Source organism: Montipora foliosa, chromosome 5 (genome assembly GCF_036669935.1).
Source record: "Montipora foliosa isolate CH-2021 chromosome 5, ASM3666993v2, whole genome shotgun sequence".
NCBI classification, from domain to species: domain Eukaryota; kingdom Metazoa; phylum Cnidaria; class Anthozoa; order Scleractinia; family Acroporidae; genus Montipora; species Montipora foliosa.
The window spans coordinates 25,807,961-25,829,023 of NC_090873.1; the positions used below are offsets into that span (position 1 = coordinate 25,807,961).

General features: G+C 37.7%; 1 protein-coding gene across 2 annotated transcripts; it reads right to left on the bottom strand.

The window, feature by feature from the left end:
* Positions 1-528: 528 nt before the first annotated feature.
* LOC138003806 (stress-activated protein kinase JNK-like) lies at positions 529-20,640 on the bottom strand. Of its 2 annotated transcripts, XM_068850052.1 has the most exons (14): positions 20,400-20,640; positions 17,776-17,905; positions 16,630-16,688; positions 16,334-16,442; positions 14,223-14,252; positions 11,718-11,765; positions 10,060-10,249; positions 9,063-9,139; positions 8,134-8,230; positions 6,977-7,101; positions 5,102-5,165; positions 4,285-4,395; positions 2,498-2,576; positions 529-1,440 (listed from the first exon to the last, which is right to left on the bottom strand). In XM_068850052.1, the coding sequence occupies exons 1-14, from the start codon at positions 20,606-20,608 to the stop codon at positions 1,407-1,409; spliced, it is 1,362 nt and encodes a 453-aa protein (XP_068706153.1). In that variant the 5' UTR covers positions 20,609-20,640; the 3' UTR covers positions 529-1,406. The 2 variants fall into 2 exon arrangements, with proteins under 2 accessions (XP_068706153.1, XP_068706154.1); XM_068850053.1 differs by lacking the exon at positions 2,498-2,576.
* Positions 20,641-21,063: the final 423 nt, after the last annotated feature.

Sequence of the window (21,063 nt, forward strand, 5' to 3'; positions counted from 1 at the left end):
AATAGATTGTTCTCATTTACATTAGATTCGGCACATGTAAAATGCCACGTTTAAAACGGGCCTAAGTTCCGATTTCCATCACAGAGCTGCAAGAGACTCCGCGAGATTCATTTATAGATTCAGTAGACAACTACTGCATGTCCCGCTAAGCCGTCAGAACTGAAGTTGTCGAGATATTACATTCTCGCTGTGAACGAAGGCGATAGTAAACGCTAACCGGGATAAATGAAGAGATGTATTCGAAAGGAGTTAATTGTCCTGTAAAATATGACAAAATTGATTGCTCTTGAACAAATTTTCACAGAGCACCGAATGAGCCTCGGTAGATAGAATGATCCACACCAATCTAAAAGTTTCTAAGCCATCGCTCTTTTTGTAGCGAGTCTTCAGTCGCATGTCTGCGAAACGTTCTGTTCAAGCCCATTTAAGGAGATAAACAAGGAAGACATAAAGGACGAGGCAGAAGTTTTCTTCCAAATGAACACACCAGCCAAGCTAAACACAAATCAACTACTACCATGAAAGGTCTTTGTGATCACTAGTCCATTTTGGCGCTTTATTCACTTTTTAATTTTTTTCTCGAAAGCTGGGATAAAATGCAATACGAAATAAAGTATCTTCACTGCACCAACAAAAAAAATTTAATGCTATAATATGAAAAAAAGAAGACTCGCTGCTTCAAAATTAAAATATATCCCATCTCGCGATTCGTCCCCTATTTTTCGCTCTGCCTTTATTTTTGCACAGCCACAATTAATGAGGAAAATCTCTTTGGGGCTTTTCGCTTGATACGCAGAGCACACTTACACTTTCTACAATCACGTACTTCAAGGGCGTAGTTACCATCTAAATGGAAATAACTAAGGTCGCAATTGAAAACATACCTAGAACTGTCGCGTTTACCTAACCAAACGTGCGAGAAACACGCGAGAGCGGGCAAGTTTTCCACGCGTCGCGCGTCCTCGGGGAAGAAAACCACATGACTCTATGTTAAATACAAGTCAACATTTTCGCGTTTATGATGTATATTTAGATCAATCGGATTAATGTTTTATTGGTTTTCGGTACTTTCGCTTAATTGTCCATTGAATCCAACAGTATCTTGTTACCCCGCGCAAGATACGCTGAAGAGAGGAACACCACACGACAGACTTCAACACCGAAAAAAACACCAATAAAATAACTCAACACTGAAGCCCGCTTTTAGTAACTCCTCTCGTAGCCATACTTGTACGTAGCCGCTGAGTCTTATTAGTCTCGCCTTGAAATAATTTCCTTGATATTTCTATTTGAATTGATCACCATTGAGTGGTAGGTTTGGAGTCTCATGACACTGTGTAGTCTCAACTTAAGAATTTCAGCTAAACTGTTCACGACTGAATCGCTGCTGTATCCAATTGCTTGGCTTAAAACTCGTCACCACGTATCATCTGTCGGAGTCTAAAGCAAAACAAAACACAACGAAGGTAAGCAAAATGCGTCCCTTATGAATTGAAAAACCCGGCAACTCAAGGGAACTTTTAGGCTCGATTACCATCAGCTGTTTCGGTAAATGAGCCAGCGGTTTTCCCCTCTCCTCAAAAACCAATATGATTTGATATGTATTAATTTGATTTGATTTCATTTGTGCACGACCCCACAAGCTATTCAGTTTAAACATCACCCTGTGAAAATAAAGTTCTATCTATCATTAACTTTGCATAAATTAAATATTGAATTTACCTCGCAGACAATCTATCGCTCACGCGTCTAGCCGTCTCTTCTCGGGGAGGATACCCGAATTCGAGTGAGCGGTGGAATCGAGCTTGGGGATTTCGCCTTTTGTCATTGCCTCAAAGAGGGATTATGTCCCTGCTGCCAACAACTTTCCGAAAAATGAAAGGTGAAGATGACCATGACTCGTTGCGTCGTGTTGACGGCAACAAGCTCGAACGTCAGCGACTTCACCTTCAGCTAGACTCAAACTACCTCAGCCGTGGGAGAAAGCCTTTGGATACCATGGAACTCAAAGGCGTGTTTCGTTTTCAGGAAAGGAGGGGGGGGGGAGGAGGGAAGTTAATCAATGAAGTTAATGAAGAAGGTGGAGGAGACAAGATGTGCATACGACGAAAAAATATCTGGATGTGTGTTGGTTACACAAATTCTTGTAACTTGGGAAGATGTGTAATTGTCCACTCAGCAGCGAACAACAACGAATGACTTTTGTGTTTATTAACGGTCGCGAAATAATGTTTATTGAAATTATTTATATTTAATAGCTGACTGAGGCACGAGGTACGTGTTTCCCACTGGTTTATATGTTTCTCTTGTTAAGGTTGTCATTATACGAATTTTATGATTAAATCTAAAGTTTATCACGAAATTTGGAACACAGGTAAGCGAGATTATGTACCAGTTTACTGCTGTTAAAGTCAACAAGGATAACACTGTTCTTTCCTCTATAAATAAAGCAGTAGTTGAAGAAACTTGACTGTCCTTATTTCAAAATCTCACTAACCTTGAGCCTAAAGTTCCGCCAGTTCCAGCCTGCGTGTCCCGCTTTTTTCGTTTTGTTTTCTTTTTGCCACTTTCTAACCCTAAAGAGTTTACACATGTCTTACAACCGAAAACTGACCCGTTTTTGCCACCTGGTGGGTGCGTTTTTTACTTTTATTTTTGTTTTACCTTGTTAAAATTAACATTTACTCTAGTCTAAATTCTTAGAAAACAGAATAAACCATTCTGATTGGTTAACCGACACAAGTAGATTTTGGGAAGTGGCAGTTCAAAATGGTGTAAATGAAGCTAATTTGCCGGGATGTTTGCTCCAAGGGAGACTGGAACTACCGTTGCTAAGGTACCCACGATTCATCAAAAATGATTACTGGACGGTAGTAACAAAATGTTTTGTCTTTATCCATTTCCAACACTTCGACACCAAATTACGCCAAAGCCTTTAACTAACATCAACTTTTTATCATTTGATCAAATGGCTTACTGTTGATTTCTGATTCAAATATGTATAAGTAAGGAGGCAATAGACTAGCATCCCATCCAGGGGGGAGTAGAAATACTCCTAGTCGCTTCATGCTAATGAAACCGGAGATAAGTGCCGGCCTTCTTGGCCTTCTGGCTCGTAAGCAGAGAGTTTAACGAGGCAGCCGCGCGTCCACGCGTCAACAAAAACGAAACTAACTAGAACAGAAAGGGGGGGTTGTGGTTTACTTACTTGTTTATTATAATTGAGTTTAACTGAAAGCAAGTACAATATTTAGAGCCTTTTATAAATCTAAGTTTAGGCTACAGCGTTATAAAGGTCTTTGTTTTGGTTGGTCGTGTTGAGTATTTTAGTAAGTGCAAATTTAAAGCCGAGTTTGGGTAACTACAATTCGTTTTTACACAATTTAAAAGGGAAGCCGATGCTTTTATGGGTCGAACGAGTTCGGTGTTTGCTACTGGATGTACGATTGTGACTAGAATGGATCCACCACAGTCAGGTGGGGCACTTTATGACAAATACATAACGTCGAATTAAACTGACGAAGTAAAGATGTCACATGAATCTAGAGCGAGTTTCAATCAAGTGTCGTAAAACCAAAGTAATTGCTTTGTCCAATCAAAGAGGTCGGAGACAATCCAGTAAACCAATCAACTGTCAAAGTAATTACACGCAGCCCGACACAAAGCGCGGGAAAATGTGCACGCGCGAGCCACGATTGGCTTTGGTTTCACTTCTGATTGGGTGAAAATGTGGTGCGAGAACTTTGAACCAATCACTGAGTAAAGTAATACAAAACCAAAGCAAATCGCTAAATATTTTCGACACTCAATTGAAAACCGCTCTAAAATGTCACCCTCGACGGCCACTAATAACTAACCATTCTCGAACAAGTGCTTAGGCATAAACAACGAGACTAGTACTTATCACTACAAACCAAAAATAAGCAAGGGGCATGGAACGACCGGTTTTCTTCTCTTGTTTGACCCTCAAGTTGTTTTTTATGCGTTTGCCACAATGTGCCGCACCTGACTGCGGAGGATCCAACCTGGACGTACGCTGCTGAATGTCTTCCTCACTTGATTCGTGGCTTTTTTTGGATTTCATCAAAACTAATGAAAACGTTTCCGTCCTTAGTAAAGAGCTCAATTCCCTTTAAGACAAGTTTCGGAAATAAAACTGTCCGCCGTGTTTTTCTGTCTAAAAGGGCAAATGTGGCTACCGTGACGCCACGTCATCTTCGAGGACAGTTCAAGAGGTTAAGCGATAATAAAAATTGTGTTGTAGGAGAGCAAAATAAAACCTACCTGAGGAAATACTTGAACTTGAAGAAGACTGATTGATTTCTCCATTTCCCTCTACTGGAAATGGAATTTCGTTCATACTGTTATAAGACAGGACCTCCTGATAAATTGTACCTGGCATGAAACACACACACACATGGGAGTTTCAACTTCACAAATTTGAAATCAGCTTACAGACCTTATGCGCACTTTCATTGAACAATTCAATGAGAAGTGTTGTACGGTATGACCAGCACTAAATTTCACCGTGTCGTATCCGCCTCGAGCCAATAAACAAAGGATATACAGTAATGAACAACGACTCAGTGGGCTTTTCGCGAGACGCAATCTCACGTAACAAGGCCGTTCTTGTACCCAGATCTCCGCACAGTTAAATGGGTCATATGATGGGGCTACATAAATGAAATACATACTTGAACTGCACACAGAAGCGAGTCACGAATTTTCGATCACTGTAGTTTTGACGATACTCAAGCAGTAACGAGAGGAACCCCTGAATAATCCAGCTTAAGACAGGATTTAAACCATGACATCTGAGGGAACGATTCTAGAATACCCGGCCACTTTTTTCATGGAATAAATCTGTTGGTTCCGCACTCGGAAGCTAAGTGGGTTCAGGGGGTGTACAACTTTTCCGCCCGCAATCCCGCACTCCCGTAGTCGAAAGTTAAAAGGAATTGAGTGGGTGTATAGCCAGTGCTCTCGTCTTCGGGCGCAACTCTTTTGGAACGAGTAATAATCGAGTGTTACTGTGGTCTTCCATAAGGCCTTCCTTTCGTTACTGCTTAAGTAACGTTCACAACATGGAATGGCAACTTACGTTTCCACTCTTCAACAGTGTGATCCTTCTCATCTACCGAATGGTCATATTTGCTGGGAACAGCCTAAAAGGAAAGAAGGATATTTTTGAGACTCAGTTCGAGCGACTGCGGTAACAAGGGAAGTACACATCCCAACAAAGCTGTGCCGCTAGCGAGAAAATAGACCTCTATTGGATTTTAAGGAGATTTTTGCTCTTAAATAGGCTAGTTTCGAGTTGTGCAGCAACGAAAGAACAGTGTCGAGGCTCAGGGGAATAATTAGCATATTGTATTGTTCAAAACAAAGGAAAATGCAAATTATTCCCCTGAACCTCGACTCTGTTCTTTTGTTCCTGCACAATTCGAAACTAGCCTATTTGGGTAACCTCTGGCACGCGGCCAAAACCTAAGAGACTAGGTTCGAAAATACGCCAGCGATCATCATAACGATTTTTTTTTTCAAATATCGTTGAGCGGCAGCTTAAGACATTAATTTCAATTTACTTATTCAGGTCATTGTGTATCAACTATGTCAATCATAGTTCAGTTATATTGTGAACCCTTATCACCATTTTACTTCACACGAAGAACCTTGTTTCCACTGTATAATGGGGTACGATAAATACTCCGAGCCGTACACGTATAGTCCATCTAAAATAGGGTAATCTTCTATGTTGTCACTGTTTACATGAATCCGTCCTCTATGACGTCATTGCAACCTTCTCATACGTCATTGTTTACATGCATTCGCTTTTGGAGGGCGTCTTGCTATACGCAAATTGACTTAAAACAATTAAATTAACTCAACTAAGCAAAATATTGGCCATCAAAACATTGCAAATCGTTTGGTAGCAAAACAACATTTCTTTAAAAACTTCACTTTTTCCATCAAAACTGCGCAAAGATGACTATCTGGTATTTTGGACTCCAATTTTTACAGATTGCTAGTTATACAGTACACGTTTTTCTTGGAGTGTTCATTTGAATACGATAAACCCATGGTAATGACGCAAAATTTTAAACTACAGTTTTTCTTATTTCTGCTAGCTTGCAAATCTTCTCCCGCGCCTGTATGTTGGCTGGCTACAATAACCAGGGGCCCGTTTCTCGATTCAACGACTAGCGCAATAGACCTTAGCCACTTGTACATTTAGTTTTCCCAATTCAGATCATGCGATAATAATTTGGAGATTTGATCCTTTGTCTTGTTCATTAAACAAACAAAGGACCAGATCTCCTGAATACCGTCATGTAATCTGAATAGACCTTATTCACGATGGTCGCCATGTTGGATTTGCTATTATCATGCAAATTAGCTACACACGATGTTTTTTTAGTGAAAAATAAGGAGATAACGAAGTAGAAAGTCAAAATGTCAAAGGGAATCAAAGATATAAAATTATTATAAATGGGACTTAATTCTAAATTCTAAAACGTACTTTTAGAAATGTTATTTCAATATTTCGACAAGCTGATTTTCCGCAATTTGCCTTTTTTCCAATGTTTGCCCCCCAGCATAACACATGGCTAACTTGCATGACAATTTGAAAACCAACATGGCGGCTATCGTGAATAAGGCTTATTGGGAAAACAAAATGTACAAGCCAATAAGGTCCAGCTATAGCGATACTCACCGTTACGTCACCTATAGTCATTAATGTGCCAACCAGAGATCTATTGGCTGTCGAAACAATGGGTTCTTTTGTTTTGTGGTTAGCAAAATTTGAACGAAAGTTTTGTTTACAAACAGTGAAATCTCCTATTGGTTTCAGTCACAATGACTTATCCACTGGATAGTGATTTATCCGGCGGATAGCGCTGTCCATCGTTTGAACAACTGGGGCCAGGCCGAACTGAAAACAACTCTTTTTTTACAATTATCGTCTAGTACTCACAGACTCCACTTCACTTCTCTCGTACCACACATGTACGTAAGGATGATGTAAAGCTTCTATCACCGAAATCCGTTTAGACCGATCTACCACCAGCATTTTGGAAAGAAGATCCCGACATTCCTCAGCTAGCAAAGAAAACACAAAAACAAAATAGAACAGTTTGAACTAAAGCACAATTTCAAGTTGGAGAACGTCTCTAGCAATCTATAGAGAAACCAGAGGAGACTTAATTCTCCTTCAACTCGCAACGGGTTCTCTAACAGGATAAGTTGCCCGACTTGTTTGCAGTTCTTACAGTTAAAACAACTCTAGCGTTCCTCTGACAAGCGAATTAATGAGTTCGTTATTGCAAATTTGATTTCAGTAATCATTTCAATAATCTGCTTGTCGGATGAATAATGCAAAATTCAAATCAAGCCTCAGTTCAAAACTCGAATTTTGATTCGAATATTGCTGGCTTCCGGTGCCAGGCGGACGTGAGAATTTCACAGGTTTACTGATTTGCATTATCTGTCATAATCTGTCACACAACGGTCATTTCACTGACTCTAGCAACATTACCTTTCTGTAATCTTACCAGTATCCTAAAACTTGAAACACTCTGTTTTCGAATTCCAAAAATTGGACAAAGAAATGAATTTAAAAAGAAAGGCAAATCATGATTGTTACGACCTTGGCAGATTGTGCAAATTGATACACCTGTCAAATTCGCACGGCAGTCTGGCACCGGAAGCGAGCAATAATCCAATCAAAATTCGAGTTTTGAACTGAGCCTTGATTTGAATTTTGCATTATTCATCCGACGACCAGGTTATTGAAATGATTCCTGAAATCAAATTTGCAATAATCAACTTATTAATCCGCTCGTAAGGGGAACGTTTGAGTTGTTTTGACTGTAAATTGCAGTATGCAATCCCATGGTAACGGCGGCTTCAAGTCGCGCGAAAGAATCTCGGCCCCCATCTATCCCATGCGCTTCCAATATGGCGTCTGATACGTGTTTCGCAGCTACAACAACATCTACCGCCTGCGAGCAGGCTAATTCACGAACACAAACATCCAATTTTGCAGCAATTCCAATGGAGTTTGCCTGGATTTCGAAGTTGCAGAAATACCAAGGATTTCCAACAATAATCAAGGTATCTTAAGCCCATTACCTTTTTGCTTGTTTCCCGGTGGAAAATATTCATCTGGGAACAGTGCCTCAAAGTTGAACCCCGGCTGCTTCGGTCGACTGGAACAATACATTCTTACCTGAAAAAAATGTTGATTTATTTATTTATTTATTTATTTTTATTTATTTATTTATTTATTTATTTATTTATCATTTCCATTTCTGGTGGTTTCAAGTTGTTAATTAGACCTCTTCGTTATTGCACATTTGGTTAACTCTTATTAATAGACACAGGGAAAAAAAATGATGAGGCTGGAAATTTCTCAGCGACAGTCCACGGTTTATACAATGTCTGTCAACAATGGAAGCAAAACATCCGATGCGGGCAACAACTACGGAATGGGCCCTTTGCAGGATAGTGATCACATGGTACAAATCCGCAATACTGGGGTGCAAATTGCACACTGGGACATCTAAAACAAAGCAAATTAACTAGTTTTGTTTTAGATGTCCCAGTGCGCAATTTGCGTCCCAGTATTGCGGATTTGTACCATGTGATCACTATCTTGCAAAGGGCCCATTGTATCCCGGTCGGGATAGATTTGAATTTGACCAGGGGCACGTGACCAAGAATCAACCAATCACAGTGCTCGTTTCGTAGAGTGAAAGTCTAGGTATATAACAAGAGCTGTTATACATGTACCATGCTCTACAAATATCAGTAACTGCACGCACCTGTTTTTTTGTTTAAAATTACAAAATACAGTAGGGACGATTTATCCATAATTTGTGGGCGTTTTAATTAAACAATTATTCCACTCGTGCTTGTTGGATATGACATGGCGCTACGTGGAGCTACGTGCCACGTGGGTTATCTATCATCTCATCCAAGGAATGATCGCGGAATAATATTGTCAAATACTTTCGGCAACTAAATCTGGTTGAAACAACACAGTTAAATCTATCACTCACCGATGGTTGAAGCTGATTGAGGAACGATTCAGACGGTGTACCAAGAAGCTCAGTCACTTTGTTCCATTGATCAATGTCTTGAGATACCGGTTAAGGAAAGAGAACATTGCATCAAACAGAAATACGAATTGAGTTCACGGCTCAAAAGAACAACACTTTGCAATTAGGGTTATACCCTGTTTTAAAAAGATATTTATCTCTCAGTAGCTACAAACGGAAGCTACAGTTGTTATTAATAGTAGATTTTGTATAATTGTACAGTACTGCATAATCAAATGGTCAATTTTACATGTTCTGATTGGTGAACTTGAAGTGATCGGCAATGTGCAAGAAGCAAGGATGGCACAGTCGGTTAGTGCATGGCCTTGGTGAAAGAGGTCCCGAGTTCGATTCCCGGATCTCACAACCTTGTTTCGACTTCTTTCCTTTCAGTGTAGCCTAAGGAGCTTTAAATACCCTTAAAACAGAGCACTGATGGAAAGAGGGGGGAGCAAAATGAGTGCACGGTCGACCTCAGGTTTGTCCTGAGTTGAATTACTGTTACGATTTTTATTGACCTTAAATATGGTTACTTTACTTTAAGTGGTATTTCCCATAATGATATCGTTTCGGCTAAAATACTCATGATACACAAGTGATCCAGTTAGAGTGGTATATACCAAAATAATTTATTATATTATTATTATTACTATTACTATTACTATTACTATCATTATCATTATCATTATCATTATCATTATCATTATCATTATCATTATCATTATTATTATTATCATTATTATTATCCTCATGTATATTACAGATTTACCCAGGCTCATCACGGATCATTAAATATCTGCCCCTATCTACCTTCACCTCAGTCAACAACTTTGAGCTGTAGTGTGGCTGGAGCCATCTGCACTGCGATTTACATGTACCAAGCAATTTTCTCACAGACTGATTGAATTTAAAAACTGAAAAGTTATGGTAGCTTAAAAATTATTGTGAGAAAGGATACGATCAGTGCCAGGAAACATAACACTGCCCCGGATCATCTCCCCAAGTATACAGCCAATCGACCAAACATCAACATTCTCACTGTAACCCATACCGAGGATAACCTCTGGTGCTCTGTAATACCGTGTCACAACGTAAGGAGTCATCATGAACGCTGCACCTGCTGTGCGCGCAAGGCCAAAGTCGAGTATCTGTTACCAAAAATGAAACATTTTCAAATTCAGTATCTCAAGACCTATGCACGGGTGGGCTTCCAAGACAACTGAAGGAAGATTTCCTTGTTTCTTCCTGGTTAAGCCTTATAATCGAGGTGTAACCCTGTAAGTGCCCCTAACCTCTAAATTTTATTACACAAAATAGGCCATGGGACAAAAAACACCTCTGGTTTTGTTAAATTTTGCTGAACTCTAAAATAATTGGAATTTCGAAGTGACACTGAAAGAATATTCTTGCTACGGCTAAATAAAATAATTATTTATCTCAGCAAGAAAAAATATGCGAGGTTAGAGACACTCAATTAAAACTCCCTTTAACACTCGTGTCATGTCAACAGGTTTTTTTTTTTTTTTTTTTTCAAGTACTGAAGTTGACCTAAAAGTATTCCTTTCACTACAAGCTCGACATAACAAATGTAATAGCTGTCAGCTTGGGAGCACACTGCTGCATTTCAATTGACACCCACATAAGATGTGGCCAGCAGGCATATCAGGGAAACCTTTCAAACTTCGCAATTGTTTTGCTTTTTGTTATCAAGAAAACATACTAAAAGACCAGCTTTTTAAAAATGGTAGCTGACAGTTTTACAAATGGCTTCACAGAGCCAAAAAGCTATCAGGACTTTCAAGAAACAGGCTCCAGTGTACTAAAAGTCTGAACAACCAGTATGCAATGACACTAAACACCTTGTCAGTGGCCCGTTTCTCGAAAGTCTCGAAACCAATTATCGGTCATATTCGGTTGTCACAATTCCCTTTGTACATTGTATCTCAAGAACGGAGATTTTGCTCTTTGTTACCTTGAAAATATGTCAAGAGATTTCCCAAACAGGCAGTTGACAGAACTTTTGCACAAACGGCTTTTCGGGACTTTTAAGAACTGGACCCAAGGCAGTACTTTAAATAGTGTGAATGCTCTCATTACCTAACTATGGACTTGCACGGCAGTCCTTCCACAGTATTTTTATGGGGAGAAGGTGGTACAGCAACTTTGCAGGTACACTTACATGTAATAAAAAATCGTGACGCAAGCAAGCATGACGATGATGACAGTAAAAAAGATGATGTTGGAAGTGTTAGTCGTTAAAACGACCATTTACTCCATAATACATTACTTTTTTGCTTCATTATGCCATCAAGGCTATCGTCTAATCAGTAAGCCAAGAATGAAGTACTGGATAATGAAAGAGAACTACAAAATGAGCTATCTCCTGATTATACCAGATCATCTCTGTCAGTGTAATGATGCTACGGAAATTTGAAATTACACAAAGAATATATGGAACCATTAGTGCCTTTGCCACCCAAGAATTTATCAGTTTGTGATGGCTAATAACTGAACAATGGTCATTACAACATATTGGTGTGTACGCGCCATATATTATGTACCTTTAGCAAACAAATTAAGTCATAAAAAAATAAGTGCTTGTCTTGGAATTCATACCTTTAATGAACAGTCCGACTTCACTACAATATTACTTGGCTTTAGGTCCTGCAAACATACAGTGCAACCTAATAAAAATTATTATGCGATGATAGCAGGGTTAACTTGTGGGTAAGGTACATGTATATGTAGGTAAGGTACATATAGATGAAGTTCTCTCACAAGCCGTACGGTGTATACGGTGGGGCTCGCACTCAAAGCATTGCCTCTCCCCAACCTCTACCCCTCGGTAGAAGCTTAGTCCGTGGCATGGTACAGGTAAGAGACTAAAATCTGACGACACTCGCACCACACAATGGCAAACCAAAAAAAAAACACTATTAATTTTGTTCACTAATGATTTCAAGCAATGTTTCAATGGCCTCAGAAATTTCTTTCACAGCTGCAAAACATTAAAAAACTTGAAACAATTCAATGATAATCTTGCACATTGCCTAGCCTGAATTAGCCAAGGAATCTATAGGTGCTTTGAGCCAGCACAGATGGTCAGAAGTTTGAGTACAGTGCTGATAGATGATGAAAAAGATCAGCTACTTCCCACAGGAGATACCTACTTTCTACCCCAAAATTATTAAAGTAATATTATTATGATTACTGTCTTTGATTATTAAAGACAGATTCTTTCAAACCTGTGGTTTATATTCAATTTGACAATGACAAGTAGTTGCCTATGAACATGATCAACAATATTATTTTGCTTTTTAGAGATGGCAATGGCTTCATTCTTTCACAAATGGCAATCCCTCTCCCCCACCCCCCCCCCCTTCCCCCCAACCAGGACACCCCAGCAGTGCTCAATGTTACGATCACTGAGGTCACCAGTGCAACTGGATTTTATTCACTGGTAACTAACTTTTCACCAGCCTGGCCACTAAGATATTTTTATTATACACTTTAATTTTCTTATTCACCGAAAGAGTGCAATGAATGTCCAACAGTGGTCTATACTTCACGCTTCATGTACGTAGCCTTTGAAAATGGTATTTACATATCCTTTGAAATCTACATTTTTCATTTAACTTCATTCCACAAGTGACATCCAAGATTAATTTTATTTGGAAAGTGTTCATAATGGATGTTGAATAAAGAAAAAGCCTTTAAAACTCTAAAATATGTAAACCAGCTAAATGCAATGACCGCATACCAGTATGCGTCGCACATGTTTACTCAGAAATAATGAGAAAGAAATGAAATTGTTGTTCATAATGAATCGTGTTCATACATTTTTTTTTAATGTAACACTGTCACTAATGTCAAAAATTGAAACAACCAAATAAAAAACTTAATAGCCGGCGTTTTGGCGTCATCATGACATCATTCTCAAGGCACAGTGAATAAATTAATGCGGAGATCTAGTGTTCTTTAATTAGCATTAGCATAAGAGCAAAGGCTCACAAGTTTTTCAAGTAAATATCTTCGCACCAATCGAGTCTCTTTGCACGTTAAGAGAAGGGTTTGCAAATTAAAAGCATTTCCAAGGATCAAGAGTGTATTTAAAATGCGAACGGTCGACTCAGTCACAATCCAGTTCGTTAGCAACATTACGATTGATGTACATTAACTTTTTGTCCAATTATTTATTAATTTTTCAAGTCAAAGTATCCAACATTTAAAATTTGCAACTATTTTTGCCCATCTCTGGCTGTCAAGACCGCTTTACCCGCTCTGATTTTCAGCTCGGCCTCACTTGCAGTTTACCTTTCCATCGGGTCTAATTAAAACACAGATCACATTCCACAGGTCACTTGTTGTAGGCCATCATTGGAAAGTAACCCTAACTCTCAATTTGGCTAACCCTGGGCCTAAGGTTGCTTTTTAGCATATACAGTAGGCCTACGGTTAGCCAAATTGAGGGTTTTGGATTACTTTCAAAAAGGTAAAACAATGACCTGCAACGAGTGACCTGTGGAATGTGACCTTTGTTTTAGACCCGCCATTTGTCGAAATGAATAAGGCCTAAAGGGCCGAAATTTTTTGACAACTAAAATACTTGAGCTGGCAATCAAATCCGGAAACTTACAGAGACCAGCTGGCCCCTAGCTTTTTTCCTGAAAGTCAAGCACTGCCATTGGACCTCATGTTGATACATACACCTTACTGAATGGTTTGACATAAAATAGTGCAGATGTTTTTTGAGTTGCATAGTATTTCCACAAGCCCCATTCGGGTGAAGAACAATACATGTACATGTATACGAGAAACAAGCAAATAATGTCCAGACACATTATAATTACATTATGTTAAACCTTTCAATAAGGGATTTTTTTTCCCACTATTACAACATTTTCCAGTATTTTGGCTTTTTCCTGCATTGACTAAGAATCATATTGATTGTATAACAAGGCGCAAGCAAAATTAATGATAAAACAACACAGACAAAACCATTCAAATGTCCCTTATTTGATGGCATGAACAAAATGTCGAGAGACAAGAAATGACAAGCTAAATTCTGGGGCTTTGCATCGTGTTGAAAACAATAATAAGTTTTTTGTTAAATGGTCTTACCCTATGAATGATGCCTGCATCATGAAGGTGCTGTAAGATGGAAAAAAGGCCATACGGTTAACATGTGTTAATGTGTTATAATCATTAGAAGTGTACCTCCTAGCAGCTTTTAAGGCCAATATCACCAGAAAGCAGAATGACATCTTATAGCCCAGAAGTAGAGAATCAGTGCCAACAATAATTGCTGACACAGCATTCTCAAGCCACAACAAAACGATTACACAGATTTCATATTATTTGTTGTACCCAATTCAAATCTCCTGCGAGTTAAGATTGTTTGTGTATTGCATTTTCATGATAATGTACAATGTAGCATTCGCACTTAAACGTAAATGATATGGAATTACTCGGAACATTTGAAACATTTTACCGTATTAACCCATGTATAAGTCAACCCCTCATTTTTGATAGCAAAAAAAGTAATTGCTTAATTTCTTTGTTACATATTCATGGGATACTAATCTTGCATTCTTTGATTTCTGGAACTATCGATACACAAAAAAACCAGGGCCTCAAGCGCTTAATAGTTCTGTGCTTCAGCAGTTGTTGTATATGCAGGCATTTTTTCCTTGAGTTTCAAAATAGTTCCCAGAAAATCGAACATGTAAACCTCAAACTAACCTGTTTTTCTGTTCCGGGATAAAGGGCTTTAGAGGATAAGCACAAAATCATAGAAGCTGGGGTCAGTCTTTGAAAATGACTTCAAAAACGAAATGTGCAAGGTTTAATTGCATTTGGTCCTTGATTTATAATATCTCATATGACAAACAAAGCAAAAAACTCATAAACCAAACACTACGAAGTTTGCAAAAGCATTTAAATCAGCCAGGGTTGTATACAGAGTAAAAAACAACCATTACAACCCAGCACTTTCAGGCAACGCGAGTGACGATGCTTGCGCAGTCGCAAACATGAGACTGTCCAGGCCCCAGTTGTTCAAACGATGGATAGCGCTAACCACCGGATAAATCACTATCCAACGGATAAAGACTAGCAAAACCGATTGAGTTATCCAGTGGATAGTGATTTATCCATCATTTAAACAACTGGGGCCAGGTTATTAAGCAGTTGAACAATCATGTTATATTTGAAGAAAAGAAATGCCTTTTTGAGCTTTCCACCTTTGGTAATCAACAATTTCCAGTGTCTATTTCATATTGATTTTGTGCTACTGAGTATCGATCTTCAACATTTAGAAGATGAAAAGCCAACCTTTTCCACTGCGTTTGTTATGCCCAAGACAACATTCTTATGATTTTCGAATAAGTTCTTTAGCTGGAACTTGGCTCTAAATCTTTGACACGTGTACACGTCGAGGGCAATTTTTGGAGCTTCTTTTAAGACCATGCATAAAAGGTCAACTTACACACGGGTAAATACGGTATTCCCAAAGGATTTGAGTTGGGTACAACATGGAGTTGGCCAAATTGGTCTACAGCTGTATGTAACAGGAAATTCTCTTTGAAACTGATTACCCAAAAACAAACAATCCATCAGACACAATCACAAATTAAAATAATTTAAAAACAATATCAATTTACACTGCATTTCTACTGTCACTATTATTATACATGTATATTCATTTTACAAGATTATTAAATCTCTTTTTGGCATTCTTTCAATGTTAAATACTGTACATGTAGTTCTCAGTTTGATCCCATCAAAATTTTGTATGAATGACAGCCCATCAAAATTAATGTACTTAGTCTAGCTCCAAAGGGCACCAAAATGTCTGACAAGAGATTGAAGCATATTTACTTGTACCTTGGACAATAATGACAATAATAAGACAGTATCTTTGATCCAATTCACAGTTTTTCTATTATTCAGTTACACTTATTCAATGAAAAAACTATTAATCATGAATTTGTTTTTCCATTGGAAAAAAACAGACATGCCCCTTGCAATTCTATTATGTATTGTTCATGACAGTACATCAACCACGAATAAAAACAAAAAATAATGCATTTAAGAGTGGGAGGAGCCTAATAACACTGAAAAGAAAGAATAAGGAAAGCAAGTACCTGTAACTGTATGTACTGTTAACAACACATTTCCAAAAGCTTTATAAAGAAGCTAAGGTTTGTTTTTAAGTATTCACAGTACTGTACCTTAACGCCACACAACATTTGGTACATTAAATAAGAAAGTCGCTCATGGTCCAGATCCATCTGAATCACTTGAACTAAGCTGGCATCCATCAACTCTGTCACCAGATATCTAGAAAAAAGAACAGTATTAAACAGCACTTATACATGTAAGTATGGAAGCATTTGCATGTAATTTAAGGCAATGTTCATATTTTCTTTAAAAAATTACTTTGAAAATGCTTTTCAAGTGAATTTTGCTCATTTTAAGATATGTGTGTAAATTACGACAATGTTAATTGCAGCAGAACTTTACTTACAAGTCTTGAAACTCTTCAAAGGATCTGTCAGGGGTAAAAACATTAAGAAGACCAATAATCTGTAAGACAAGAAAAACATCAAGAAATTGAATCAAACTACACATATATTTTATTTTTTAAACTGATTTACAGGTATTAACAGTATCGATATGTAGGCATGCATTGACAAGCGTACATTTTGATGTGTTTATTTTGTGGAAAATTGTCCAGGTGTAACAGTATTAGGAATTAAACTTGCTGTCACTGACTAAAAAACTTATGTAAAAAGGACATTTCAGTCAAAATACTATGACCTTCTTCAGCATAAAATGGCTTACGAATAAAAAGAAGAAGAAGGTCATTATGATAGTATTTTTGACCGAAACGTCCTTTTTACATTAAATTTTTTAGTCAGTGACAACAAGTTTTTTAATCCTTTTTATCATGCCTGACTACAACTATGGTATTTTTGTAACAGTATTACATCAAGTGTAGACGACGTTAAAATCATGTAAAAAAGATTTGTTGCGTTGATGGTGTTTTGTCAACTTTTCTTGAGGTGATGCAGTGTTCATTAATTTTTTTGCGGTGTTGCAGACTGTTCACAGCCCCCCTATGTCCCCCTCATCAAACTAAAAGCTATCAATGGAGCAATCAAAGAATTTGATGAAATAGCCCCCAAACTTCAACAAAGTTTACTGAGAGGAATAACTTGTTCGTCAGAAGTGCATCAAAAAGTGTTTTTAAAATACACCGAGACCAAGAACTGATTTTGCTAAAAAGTCTATTCATTATTTTGGTGCTATACTATTGAACCGACTAGCAACCAGATGAGGGGAAGTGCATCTTTGGAGATTATTAAAAAATTAATTAAGGAAATGGACTCAGAATTTTTTTAATTTTAATTCATTTAAACATTGCTCTTTGTTTCCTTTTGTGATATTATACATGTAGTTCCTTTCTTAAGCAAATTCTAGGTTTTTATTTCTTGGTTCTTAATTCTAGTTATTAGATCTTAATTTTACACACAACCACATCAGTATAAATAAATTAATGCTCTAAAAATATAAAAATATAAAGTATAAAAATACAGCAGCAGGAAGAATGTAGCACAAGCTCTTCATGTTGTTTTTTTTTTAATTAACTCAAAAAGCTTCCAATACTTACATTCTTGTGATTGACCATTTTTAATAGGACCAATTCCCTGAAGGCTCTCTTGGCATGTGTTACATTTTGGAATGGTCTGCACAGTTTCTTAATCGCTACTTTTTCACCAGTGACATTATCCAAGGCAGAGCTGACAAAGACAAAAAAAGATACATTACACTTCACACACTGCACATTACACTGTACTTCTGATTAAAAAAAAGTCTTCTGCACTGGTGTTTAACCTTTGACTTTCCAAGGTTCTTCCGAAGAGGATGTTCACCAGATAATCATTATAGTTGAGAAAGTTAGTTTTTAAAGAAAGTGTGGTGTGTACATTAATGGGTGGGTAGTATTCACTCTGGCAAAGGGCTAATGTCAATTTGTCAATTCAGTTGGTCTAGCCACATTGCTATGCCTACTAGCATTTGATTCCACCTGAGGGCACCTTTTTGTAATATCCTGTTAACTAGCAATTAAACAGCTCTGCTTGCCCAGCATGTGCGTTTTACATTTTGATACATTCCTTGGCTGTTCTCGTCTCGACAACTACGATCAAACTACTATGATCAAATTTGGTTAAGCAGAGTAAAATCTAAATGTGTCAGTCACACTTAGGAGGAGAAGGGTAAACCCAAGTTAAGGTACAAATTATTGTCCTTCTAATCTACAGCTACAGTGTTCAAATGAAATTGCCCAAACATTCTCAGAGATGTCGCCAAGTGTCGGCTGCTGGTGAAAATTGTTGCTTGAGAAAGGGGTCATCACCGGCTGAATTATGGCCATCCATCAAGGCAAAGTTTAAAAGTCATTTGATGCGTTAACAAAAAAAAATTGAATAACTGCTAGTATACAGAATTATCACTAGAATTTATTGATATACTGGAAATGAAATAAAAGCATTGTTTTAAGCACTGTTGTGCATGTCTTCTCTTTCCCTGTATTCGACATCTTGAAGAATGCCAGATGTTGTGAGACACTGGGAACAATCTTGTTAGGTACCAGGTCCCTTTGATACTCAGAGCATGAACTTACCACCTAATTAGAACCTTCAACCGGATGAATTTATTCTTAGCTACATCACAGCAATCTTGCAAGTGAAGACTTGATAAGATGTTGTATAACAGAAGATATGTACTCTTCAAGCAGGACTTTGGGATACTGGAGATTCCCTTATTTTCACAGACTGGATATCTCCATTATTTACAACCAGAAGCGCATTACCTTGAAGCGTGTAACTTGCAACTATTTTCCTTGGAAAAAAGCTGGGGATTTTACAGCACCAATTTTATGCACCAAATAGGGCCAAAAATAAGATCGAAGCTGGACGCAGAAATGCACGAGCTATGTTACATCCAAATAAGGAATTAATTTTTAAACTCAAAAATCCCCAGCTCTGAACCAGAGTAAAATGCTTTTAGGTCATGAGCTCCTGTTATAATTGATTCATTGTTTGAGATAGCTAAGGTTCTGGTTTTTGATAATTATTTTTACTTCCACAAACCCTTTTAGAAACACCCTGTAGTGGGTCTTCCTTCTTTAATTTTACAATTATTTATTATAATTTATTTTAAGCAACATGAACATGAGCAGTAGTTAATGATTGTATTTGCAAATTAATGCAAATCAGTTGTTAACAGTTCATTACATCTTTTAAGAAGAAAATCGTAAAATTTAGTGAGTGAAACAATGGTCAAGTGCCAAATCAGTAGGGCTTTGCTTTTACCACAAGTTAGTGTTTTCTGCCATGTTGGCAAAAGTTTAAACTTGTTGGATAACTTCAGCCCATGACCAAATGCTGCTCAGAAATCACACAAAACAATCTTTGAGTGCAGGCTTAGATTAACAACTAAATATGGGAAACCTTTCAAATTTAATTGGTGCACATTAATTTTATCCTATTTTTCCACATGTGAAATTTGACCTTGTATATTACGATTTTAAAATTTAATATCACCTTAGTTGTATTGCAGATAATGGATTTCATGATAAGTTCTTTTCGTTAACACAACGGCTAAGGTCGGCGAACGATTGAATAATATGACCTGATAAATTCCAAAACAATAGAACAACCAGAGGCCCTCTATCGATCGTGAAGTGCACGAAATTTAAAGGTTCCATTTGAAAAATTACCTTTCGAATTAAAGCTACGTTCGTGCTTTATGTTAAATGCGATAAATGTTGTTCTAACCAATGTGAATCAAGGAAAATCTCGGGACGTAACAAGAACGTGGAATATGTTAATCATGGGGAAACCCCAAAATCACCTTTCACGGAACGAAATGGTTTGGAAATCTAGCCATAAAAGATTATGAACGCAACGTCCAAACTCCAATTTCAAAATTTAGGCCGGACACTTTGGTTAGCGAACAAATATTTAACATTCTTAAAAATAAATTATTCACCTGGCAATCTTCAAAATAAATAACATATACCAAGGGGTTAATAACCCTTGGTTTCCTGTAAGTATTTTTAACACTCCAGTGTTTTTTTTTTTTAAATTTGTTCCTTTTTCATGCCTCTACAAATGAGGTTTGCATAATTTTCACGAAATATAATGTGTTTCGAGGTAACAGACAGTAGATAAGTGCCACATGACGTTATACAAGAGAGAAATAAGACGGAGATATCTGTGTATCGCTTACCAAACCATTCCTTGTGCGCCGGAACCAATGGGTTGTAAGTTGCGGTACCGCTTTAACACCGTAAAAACAGTGTCCCCAACTTGTATCGAATAAAACATTTCCGCAGATAAATTAACGAAATTCTTCAATCCACCATCACTTTTCTCCCCCAATACGGCCTTGTCTATAGCCCTACAAAACCAAGGAATTAATTCACAACACCTAAACATTTAGCGAATACTGGAAGCCATACTGTTATGTGGCCAAGTACGGTATCAAGACGCATGCGTCAAGTATTTTATAATTATCGCTGGGGCACTGAGTCCTAGAAACAAACAAGACCGGAAGTAATTAGATCAGGGAAAAAACCTCCGAAATAAAATTGTTATTAGGAATTCATTTTCGTTGAGAATGCACCAAATGATTCTGAACTATGCAAAAGCGTTGAAACTGAAGTAAAGCAGATATAGAAGCATTTTTCAATTTCAATTCCCAAGACTTAATCCTAGCACTCACCGACCCAAGAACCGGAAATGAATTTTCATTTTCTGACCGACACTATCATGAAAGGTGAATTAAATTAGAGCATCATTTGATATAGATGCGGGAAACTTTTGTGTAAGAAACGGATTGAAGAACTAATCTTTCAATATCCGCAAAGGAACAAGATATTTTATCTAGCAAG